Source organism: Lissotriton vulgaris, chromosome 2_1 (genome assembly GCF_964263255.1).
Source record: "Lissotriton vulgaris chromosome 2_1, aLisVul1.2, whole genome shotgun sequence".
Lineage (NCBI taxonomy): Eukaryota > Metazoa > Chordata > Amphibia > Caudata > Salamandridae > Lissotriton > Lissotriton vulgaris.
The window spans coordinates 817,371,048-817,381,439 of NC_141687.1; the positions used below are offsets into that span (position 1 = coordinate 817,371,048).

Genomic DNA, 10,392 nt, shown 5'->3' on the forward strand with positions numbered 1-10,392 from the left:
GATGTGGTGGTGTCCCAGAGTGATGTGGTGGTGTCCCAGAGTGATATGGTAGTGTCCTAGAGTGATATGGTGGTGTTGTGAGGTGTGCAGCAGTGTGAGGCGTGCAGCAGTGTGAGGCGTGCAGCAGTGTGAGCCGTGCAGTAGTGTGCAGCATGCAGCAGTGTGAGTAATACAGCAGTGTGCAGCATGCAGCAGTGTGCGGTCTGCAGTAGTGTGAGTCATGCAGTAGTGTGCAGCATGCAGCAGTGTGAGTAATGCAGCAGTGTGCAGCATGCAACAGTGTGAGTAATGCAGCAGTGTGCAGTATGCAGCAGTGTGCGGCATGCAGCAGTGTGAGGCGTGCAGCAGTGTGAGGTGTGCAGCAGTGTGAGGCATGCAGCAGTGTGAGTCCTGCAGTAGTGTGCAGCATGCAGCAGTGTGAGTAATACAGCAGTGTGCAGCATGCAGCAGTGTGCGGCGTGCAGTAGTGTGAGTCGTGCAGTAGTGTGCAGCATGCAGCAGTGTGAGTAATGCAGCAGTGTGCAGCATGCAGCAGTGTGAGTAATGCAGCAGTATGCAGCATGCAGCAGTGTGCGGCATGCAGCAGTGTGAGGCGTGCAGCAGTGTGAGGTGTGCAGCAGTGTGAGGTGTCCAGCAGTGTGAGGTGTGCAGCAGTGTGTGGCGTGCAGCAGGGTGGCGTGCAGCAGTGTGAGGCGTGCCGCAGTGTGAGGCGTGCAGCAGTGTGCGGCATGCAGCAGTGTGCGGCGTGCAGCAGTGTGAGGCATGCAGCAGTGTGCAGCATGCAGCAGTGTGCAGCATGCAGGAGTGTGAAGCGTGCAGCAGTGTGAGGCGTGAGGGTGTGAGGGTGAGAGGGTGTGTGATGGTGTGTGATGGTGTGTGAGGGTGAGAGGATGTATGAGGGTAAGTGAGGGTGTGTGAGGGTGAGGGGGTGTGATGGTGAGGGGTTGTGAGGGTGAGAGGATGTGCGAGTGTGAGAGGGTGTGGGAGGGTGAGAGGGTGTGTGAGGGTGAGAGAGTGTGTGAGGGTGAGAGGGTGTGTGAGAGTGAGAGGGGGAGTGAGGGTGTGTGAGGGTGAGGGTGTGTGAGGGTGAGGGGGTGTGAGAGTGAGGGGGTGTGAGAGTGAGGGGGTGTGAGAGTGAGGGTGAGGGGTGTGATGGTGAGGGGGTGTGAGAGTGAGGGGGGGGTGTGAGGGTGAGGGGGTGTGCGTTCTGAGGGTGTGTGGTGGTGTGAGGGGGTGAGGGTGGGTGGGAGTGTGTGTGAGGGTGAGAGGGTGTGTGAGAGGGTGGGTGAGAGGGTGAACGAGGGTGAGGTGGTGTGTGAGGGTGAATGAGGGTGAGGGGGTGTGTTAGGGTGAGGGTGAGTGAGGGGGTGAGGGTGAGCTAGGGTGAGAGTTTTGTGAGGGTGTGAGGGTGAGTGAGGGTGAGAGGGTGTGAGGGTGTGAGTGAGGGTGAGAGGGTTGTGAGGGTGAGGGGGTGGGTGAGGGTGGGTGAGGGTCCGAAGTAAATGGTTGCATGGGAGACATCATTGTAGCTAGTCGATCTTGACATTTGTATACTCTCTACTCCGACCAAGGCTGGAATTAGTCACTAGTTACAGACCTGAAGACTGGATGTGCTCTCTCTGAACACACTGCAGCGGCAGAGCTGTGAACATCGCCCCGATCAGATCTGCAGACAATTTGTCATAGATAGACAATAAGCACATTGCATGGAGAGCAAATGATCCTTCTGCTGGACTCCGAAGCAGTCTGTAAGACATAGACACACACTACATGCTCTACTGCACAACCTCATAAACACACTACAAAGTCCGCAAGAGCTAAAGATAGAGCTAGGCAAACCCAAAGCGCAGCATACATATATCTACGGAAATCTAAGATGAAGCAAAATTAAACACAAGGCTCACGGTGCCCTCAAGCCACAGTCTAGCACACCATGACTGGGAATCCATCTCAGACGGAGCCATAATGAGCGAGTGGCCAACAGACCATGTAAATCCCAGTGGGGTACACGTGTTACTATGGTAATCCCTGAACTAAAGCCACAATAAACATGTGGTAAATGGAGACTATAAACAACAAGCTCTCGGCATTGCTGTGGGTTATTCCTTACGGAATGGAATAGGGGCGAGCCCTAAAAAGGGAAAAAGGATGGATGGATGAGCTGGTGAAAGAATGGGTTGATAAAAGTATATATGGATGAGTGGGTGCATGAAATCATGGATACATTTGTGAGGATGGGTGTATGAGTGGGTGAAAAGATGGATGGATGGATGAATGGGTGAAAGGATGAACACTGAGTGGGTGAAAGATGGATGGGTGGCTAGAAGGATGCATTTGTGGATGGGTGAAAGATGGATGGTTGGGTGGATAGAATAATGAATGAGTGAGAGGATGATTGAATACGTGGGTGAAAGGATGGATAAATGGATGAGAGGATGGTGATATGAGTGGGTAAGAGGGTGGTTAGATGTGTGGGTGAGAGATGCTTTGCCCTGGATGGCCTGCGCGCGCTGTTGGCTTGTCGCAGGAAAGTGGTATTCTGTAATCAGACATTCCAGCGATAAGGAAGCCCGACTCTCGCTGAGAGATGCGTTTCACACATTTTCTTTAAAAACAGTAAAAACGCAGAGGAACAGAAATGGTGACAGGAATAATTTGCTTTCAGTTTGACTGCAACTTGATAAGAAGGCAGGAGGCAATGAATGCTTGGGTTCCGCATCAATGCTAAAACTCTGGCCCGTCTTCTGGTGGGGAAGGCTGGAAAGTGGCACGCGCTACGTGGGCACTGCTTAGGGGTGTGGGTGAGCACATCAGAAAATCCTATTTTAAAGCTGCTGCTCCAGATAGTACAGCGCAGCGTGGGGTTGTCAGCTGTAAGTAAAACTAGCCTTTGTTGCTCACAAACAGTAAATATGTTGGCTCAGCACTTCTAACGCGGTCCAGATGCAGCTCACGTCTGTAATACAAAAAACAAGAAACGCACGACACTAGGCAAATTATTTCACTCTCTAGTCTAAACAAAACTGCCAATATGCAAAAAAAAACACAGTACTGCCAATGAAATGTAACAGGATGGAGGACAACACAGGCCACCTTGGAACTGAATATTTAGGTGAGATTTTTACTTGCAACACTTGAAGAAATTACTCTGATTCTGGGGAAATTACTTTATTCCCCCTACATACCAAATTGCAAATATCTGAAATAAGTACTACCAGGATTCCATGGTTGCAATAGTTTAAACAGTGGTTATCTGGTATTGTACGACAAAAAAAGCCTAACATTGGAGCGCCCAGGACAGACAGTTAACACACATAATGGTTGAAACAACTATGAAGTGAACATTAAAAACAAAGGCAACTAGAGGATGTGGCATAAGGTCCAGAGCTGCAGACTTTGAGTCTCGGCATCGACTTAATCATCATGTAATTTTAGGAAAATGACTTAATGCCCTGTGCCTACCAAAAATGAATGTGTACTTTGGTATTGTAACTGGTGCTTATGTAAAGTGTTCCAATACCTTCGGGTTGAGTTCTGCTATACAAAACTGCCAAAAAAAACTATTCAGGTAAAGCTCCTGGGAAGCTGACACAATTCTGCTAAAACCTATTTGCTCTTAAGGCTCAATTCTCCGACAGAGTCCATGGTTTTTGCAAAACAGACCCATCTTATTCAATCCAACACAACTCCCAGTCACCTGAGTACAGCTCTTGTGCAGCTTGGCCTACCTGTCAGAAGGACGACACAGCACTAATGCTGATTGAATCAGTCTGCAGCATGCTGGCTCGGTTTTGTCCAGCTTGCCTCCCAAAAGACAAACCCTGGAGTAATGTTTGCTTCACAGTTCCAAACAGGTTTGAAGCCTTTATTGAAGGGTTTGCACGGACGAGGGGAGCAAGATGGAGGCGGTGGGGGCAGAGAGCGAAGGAGCCAAGACGATTGGAAGCTAGAAGTGAGGAGAGAGAAACTGGGTGAGAAAAGTGAGGAAGTGAGAGAGAGAAAGAAGATGGGACTCAAACGAGGCAGCAAGGAGGGGAAAAACAATCAAAGGAGAACTTGGAGACAGAAAGGGCAGGTGGATATACGAGGTGGCGAGGGATTTAGTGTATGAGAGGGAAAGGGCCAAATGAACCAGAAAGAGGAGGGAGGGAAGGAGAACTGATGAGCAGAGAACGGCGAGGAGCAGGCTGGACGAAGGCGGGATGCACGGTAACACGTTTTCAGTTGGATGAAGAGCACATCGCAACCAAATGTAGGGCAAAGGCTGTGATCAGCTGTTGGATGCACCCATAAAACATGTCGGCAGGACAATGGGGTGCTGCAGCCGTACCACGGAGCAGCTGTGCCATTTCAAATCAAAGTTTTACAACAGAAAAACATTCTAGCTTAACAAACTCCATCCCGCTAAAACATAATGAAAAGAACAGAAAAATAAACCAGCAAGTGAAAGCGATTGAAAACGAGCAATGGTGCGAAAATATGGATGGGCTGGTCCCAGTCCGAAGCAGATGGGACTAAAACGAGGCAGCAAGGAGGGGAAAAACAATCAAAGGAGAACTTGGAGACAGAAAGGGCAGATGGATATACGAGGTGGCGAGGGATTTAGTGTATGCGAGGGAAAGGGCAAAATGAACCAGAAAGAGGAGGGAGGGAAGGAGAACTGATGAGCAGAGAACGGCGAGGAGCAGGCTGGACGAAGGCGGGATGCACGGTAACACGTTTTCAGTTGGATGAAGAGCACATCGCAACCAAATGTAGGGCAAAGGCTGTGATCAGCTGTTGCATGGGCGTAGGAGACACTAAATTTCTGGGGGGGACAGGGTCAACCTTGGGGACTTTCCAGTGACCCTATACAAATCACCCATTGTGCGAGACCGTACGCGCGTTAAACGTATACAATCGCATAGTTAGGAAGAGAAATATTGAGAAAGACAGGCAAGTAGTCACAGTCTGCAAGTATGCTTTATTTTTATTTACATTCACAATAAAGACCAAATGGGAAAAAAAATATGTATATGAATCTTGCATCTTCATGCACAAAGAAAACAAAGGCGGGACAAAAAAAGTAATAATAAACTAAACGCTCTTAGCGACATTCCTACATCTCAAAATGCAATATGACAAATTAGAAATTGTTTTTCTTGCTGCCGGAATCTGTTTTAAAATTATGAACTTTATTTTGGAAAGCCAAATAATTTCTTGCGCCGTTCATTGCAGAGGACAAATTCTTTCGCTATTCTATGCAGGTCAACTGAGTCCATCATCTCTTTATGTATGTTGCATATGGCAACATGATTCAGTCTTTTTTGAGACATAGTTGATCTTAACCAATTTTTCAATCGGCGGAGACCACTGAAACTTCTCTCAGCCTCACAAGATGATACTGGTATAACTAAAAGAATCTGTAATAGCTTTTCAACCTGTGAAAAGAAAGCTCTCTCTCCTGGAAGCATTTTTCTGAGAATGTCTGCCAGTTCTGGGACTGAAGAGTACTTGAACATACTTAATAACATGGTCAATTGAGCAGAGAGCAGCAAAGGTTCTGTTTCTTTGTACTGATCAAGAGAGTCAATGCCATTGCCTGTTAAAAGCACTTGTTCAAGTTTTTCATATGTATGGATGCCTTCCTGGTCAAAACGCTGAGTGAGCTGAAGAGAAACAGTATCTAAAAGTTCAAAATACTGAGGACGATAGTAGTCCCTAACGGTTGCAGGATGAAAAGTTTCTGCTGCTCCACCATCTATCCGTTTAGGGATTCGGCGCAGTCGTGGCACTTCAATGGCATTAAGTTGGTACTTAGCAATCATGTGGTTATTGGCACTGAGCAGACTGTCAAACGACTCTTCACTACGGAGCTTCAGTATTGCATTTTTTGTTACATTAACAGCAGCTAGTAGCCCAGATATTGTTTGCTGGCGTCCTTGCAAGGAAATATTCAAACATTCCAGAAGCTGCAGTACTTGGAGAGCAATCTGAAGACCTAGGACAGTTGTTCCTCTCTGAAACTGTGCCAGCATACCACGAGCACGAGCAGACACATCGCCACTGGACTTGGATGTTGATAAGTGTTCTAGGGTTTCCAGAATAGGTTCATAACTATCCATTACTTTTTTTACAGCTTTCACACGGACCGTCCAGCGTGTTGGACACAGAGGCTTTATTTTTAACACATTTGCAGGGCCTTCTACGCTGTGTTGGATGAGGTCTGAGAATATGGTACGGCATGTCATAGATTGCCCAAACAGATTACCAAGTTCGTGGACATAAAGTAGTGCATCTTCCATTATGGAACATTTATGTGCTGCAGCCTGCATCACCAGATTTGTACAATGTGCTCCACAATGGACATAAAGAGCAAGTGGTTGTTCTTGGCGTATTAATGCTTGTGCACCATGGTATTTCCCTGCCATGTTTGCTACACCATCATATGTTTGTGCTCTCAACTTTGACAGAGAAAGACCATGACGGCATAAAACATCTTTGACAATTGTAGCAATTGCAGTACCAGTGGTATTATCAGCCTGATACAGTCCAATAAAATCCTCATGAGGATACAGATCTTGGTCAATGTAACGAATACAAAAGCTTTCTTGTTCCTGACCAGATATATCCTGTGTGCCATCAACAATTACTGCGTATGGATTGTCACCAATATTTTTACGGATTTGATGCAAAATTGCATGGGACAATAATTGAAGAACTTCATTTTGGATATCTGGGCTGAGATATTCTGCTCGATTTGCAGTAATCCACTGTTTCAAAGAAGGTACATCCTCTGCTCGTGCACTAAGAAATTGACGGAAATTTCCATTGCTGTCATCATGACCTCGTAGTGCAAGGCCTTGTTTTGCCAGAAGAGCTATGGTATGAATGATTTTGTTAAGACAAAGCCAGGCTTCTTTCTGTTGTTGTTGGGCTTGCTGTGATAACTGTTGATTGATTGACTGGCCTCCCCTATACTGTACTAGTTGACTCACAGCATATGAATGAGCATAACTGGTCTGGTGCTTTTTGAACCGTTCTATTGCCTTCTTCCAGTTGGTGTAACCGGTGCTGCAAAATGCCTCCTCTGAGTTCTTGGAAAGCTCAGTCAATTTCAGTGACTTAGCCTTTGCACAGTGAAAGTATAGTACTCCTGCCACTCTACTGCTGTAATGAAGCCAGGGAAAATCCTGGAACCATCTTCCTTGAAAATGTAGAATGCGTTTTTTCTTCATTTGTGACTGTGTTACAATGATTTGAACTGGCAATGTGTTCTCGTGGGGTTGGTTTGGTGCCACTGTGCTTACAAGTGTTTCCTCTGTATCCTGAAGACTAGTTGTTGATGCATAAGAACTGTTGCTTGATTCGTCTGAGGCAGTGACAACTCCACAAAATGTTCTTGGGAGTGGTGTGCAATTACTTGATATTTCTAAATTTGTGGCCCCAACTCCCTATTGAAATGCAGGCTGCAGTTCTGACATATCATCACTGTGAATCGAGTCAATTTCTGAGTTGTCTGAATATAGGTTCACTTCACTGGGCTGTTTCTTGGCAAAGAATTTCCGGATATCCATTCTAAGAAAAAAGGAACAAATACGTTTGTAGCAGTTGCAATTTGGGGACATACAGAATATTTACCTGCAGTTTAAAAGTTGCAAACAATCTTTTGTGTGCACTCTCCCATGCAATCAACACAGGGAGTGTTAGGGGCAAAACCTGCCTCCAGTATAAGGATCCTCTTCCAATGTAGTGCAACAGTGAGGGGAAATGATGCATGTGCAAAGGCTTCACAGTTCTTTTATACCACCTTTAGGTTTCCACAGCAAGAAGAGCATTCTAGTCGGCATCTTACCTGACTAAAGTGTTTCAGCAATACATAAGACACTGCAGTATATGTTTTATGGTGGCAAAGGAACCTACCTGAAAAATCTCTTTTAGCTGTAGATGAGAGGCAATGTGACCAAGCAGGTTTGCAAAAGCGAAGTATTGTTGTACTTGTAGTAAAAATAATCTGTTGGGGAAAATTATAATACATTGTAAGGCTTTTGGTCTGAGTAATACAAGTACTGTACTACAGAATTGTTCAGAACATAGCATAGAAAGAAAAAATGCACAAATAATGTGATGCTGAGAAAGGGAGTGCTTTACCACAATCTGACAAAAAGTATCCAAACAGATTGGCCAAGAAATCGTTATTTTTTTACGCTAGACAATACTATAGTGCACTTACTTATTAGCAGTAGTAGTGGCAGCCGTAGCCCTCTTTTGCGATTTTCTTGATCCGCTCACTGGCAGTAAGTTGCTGGTCGGACTGACTACTGGATTCCGACGGCTGATAGTGCTGCGTTTCCTTCTGCCCTGGGACTCTGGAGACTTACCATCAGACAATGGTTCAGGTGAGCCGGAGATCAGTCTGTGGACTTGGAAGAGGTGCTGGCTACTCAAATTCGGTACTAAGATGATCCTGCTCAGTTGCTAAATGTTGACAAGTACAAAGAAATGAAACTGAGGGACTTGAGGCAAAATCTTCACTAGCAGTATCCTGAGCCAAGATACCATCAGATGTAAAAATCCACATAGTTTTGAGAGCAATAGAGAATTGTGAAACACAGAACTATGAGAGAGTGTAAGTGTGTGTGAGATGCACGAAGGCTCAAACATGGTGCATGGAACCTCTAGCCTTTATTGCACCAGTACTCTGCCATAGCCTGCCCTTGCTCCCAAAATATGTAATGGAGTGAGTACCAAGTTGCCAGTTCCCAGACTTAAAAATCAAATAAAAAATTGTGCAAATACTATGTTCATTGTTTGTACGATAGGTGTGACCCCTGCAGAGGTGTGGCCAGAAAGAGCAAAGCTTCCCTATTTTTAGTACTTGTTTGACATTTCACTGACCAGTTACAAACTACTATGCTATCTAATTCAACCAATAGCCACACATGCTTATTTAAGGTTTAATATGAGTTATTGACATTAAAGTACATTCACATAATGGGATATGTTTCCAATCACTGAATGTCCCAAATACGCTTAAAAGTGGAACCACACGCCATTTGTCTCTGAGCCAAGCAGTTTCTGTCATCAGTACTTTTCTCTTTTTTTTTTTTTTTCATTTTTTTGAAAATGTCTTTATTATTTATCAGTACTTTTCTCTTTTACGCAGTTCAAATATGAATATCAAAATATCCTAGTTTGGAAATGTTTTGCACATAATTATAGGTGTACCATATTTGCCCCATAATTCATCATCTGCTAAATAATCTGACAATTTTAACTAAAAAATGGTTTGTAGCTCACCGGGATCAAAAATTACAAAAATGTGACTTATGATGCTGCAAAGTGGAGGGCCCTTTGCAAAGGTTGACTGGTCACCTTTCTCATTGCTGCATTTGTATGTTACACTGGTACTAACGAGGCAAAATCTTTGCAGAGACTGGAGGTATGTGTAAAAATGTCAAAATTCACTGGAAGTAACTTATTCCTTAAATTATTAATTGTTCCCCTAAATTAAGAATTTTAACCAAAACTAAAGTCATGTGTTTTTCACATGTCTTATAAAAACCCATGTAATGTGTGTCACAGAACATATCCAATCACAACAGGATTTTGGTTTTCTGGATCATTCTATTTTTTCATGTCAGCTGATTTCATTGCTGTTTTAGTAGTAGTAATTCCCCCCACCCCCCCCTTCCCGGACGATGTCACTGTCATGTCATACCTGTGAAATAAGACCAATTAAGTACGGAATGGCAAGTTTCACCGTTGTCTAAGCTGCATGCCAATACATTTAGCTCACAGCAGCACCAGCCCACATGGCTGGGCTTCACCGTTGAGGCTTTTGGATACAACTCAAGGGTGGGCGAAGGGACTAAAGTGATGAGCTCAAGAAAAAAGCCAGATACCAAGGAACAGGAAAAAGTGGCTGAATACCAGCACAGTCCCACTTTCCTTTGCAGTGAAGGGTGTTGCAGTGACGAACAGCCTACAATAACACCAGTGTCTGTGGGGGCGGGGGGGCTGCTTGCATTCTTGGTCTGTGCTGAGCACCCCCAGCTGCTCAGAGGGCCCAGCTGACGTGGTGTTATGTACTGGAGTCTGTCACCAGGCAATGTCGGGCCTAGACAGGCTGAAAGACATGAAACCTATTGAGTGCAGTGCATTGAAGGGTGAATGATGTCTGTGTGAGTGCAGGGTGAGCAGTGTGCCTGTGTGAGTCCTGGGTGAGTGATGTCTGTGTGAGTATAGGGTGAGCAGTGTGCCTGTGTGAGTCCTGGGTGAGTGATGTCTATGTGAGTGCAGGGTGAGCAGTGTGCCTGTGTGAGTCCAGGGTGACTGATGTCTGTGTGAGCGCAGGGTCAGCAGTGTGCCTGTGTGAGTGATGTCTGTGACAGTGCAGGGTCGGTGATGTCT

At 45.4% G+C, this 10,392-nt stretch overlaps 1 protein-coding gene across 1 annotated transcript; it reads right to left on the bottom strand.

The window, feature by feature from the left end:
- Positions 1-5,174: 5,174 nt before the first annotated feature.
- Positions 5,175-7,556, bottom strand: LOC147731209 (zinc finger MYM-type protein 1-like). The gene is made up of 2 exons (XM_086954165.1): positions 7,515-7,556; positions 5,175-7,433 (listed from the first exon to the last, which is right to left on the bottom strand). The coding sequence occupies exons 1-2, from the start codon at positions 7,554-7,556 to the stop codon at positions 5,175-5,177; spliced, it is 2,301 nt and encodes a 766-aa protein (XP_086810291.1).
- Between the last annotated feature and the right edge of the window lie 2,836 nt (positions 7,557-10,392).

What these genes read in the sequence shown, in the direction of transcription:
- LOC147731209 (XM_086954165.1), bottom strand. Translation starts at nt 7,556, where the DNA reads ATGGATATCCGGAAATTCTTTGCCAAGAAACAGCCCAGTGAA. An exon ending in CCAAGAAACAGCCCAGTGAA is followed by an intron (nt 7,434 to 7,514) that starts GTGAACCTATAT and finishes GCATTTCAATAG; the next exon opens with GGAGTTGGGGCCACAAATTT.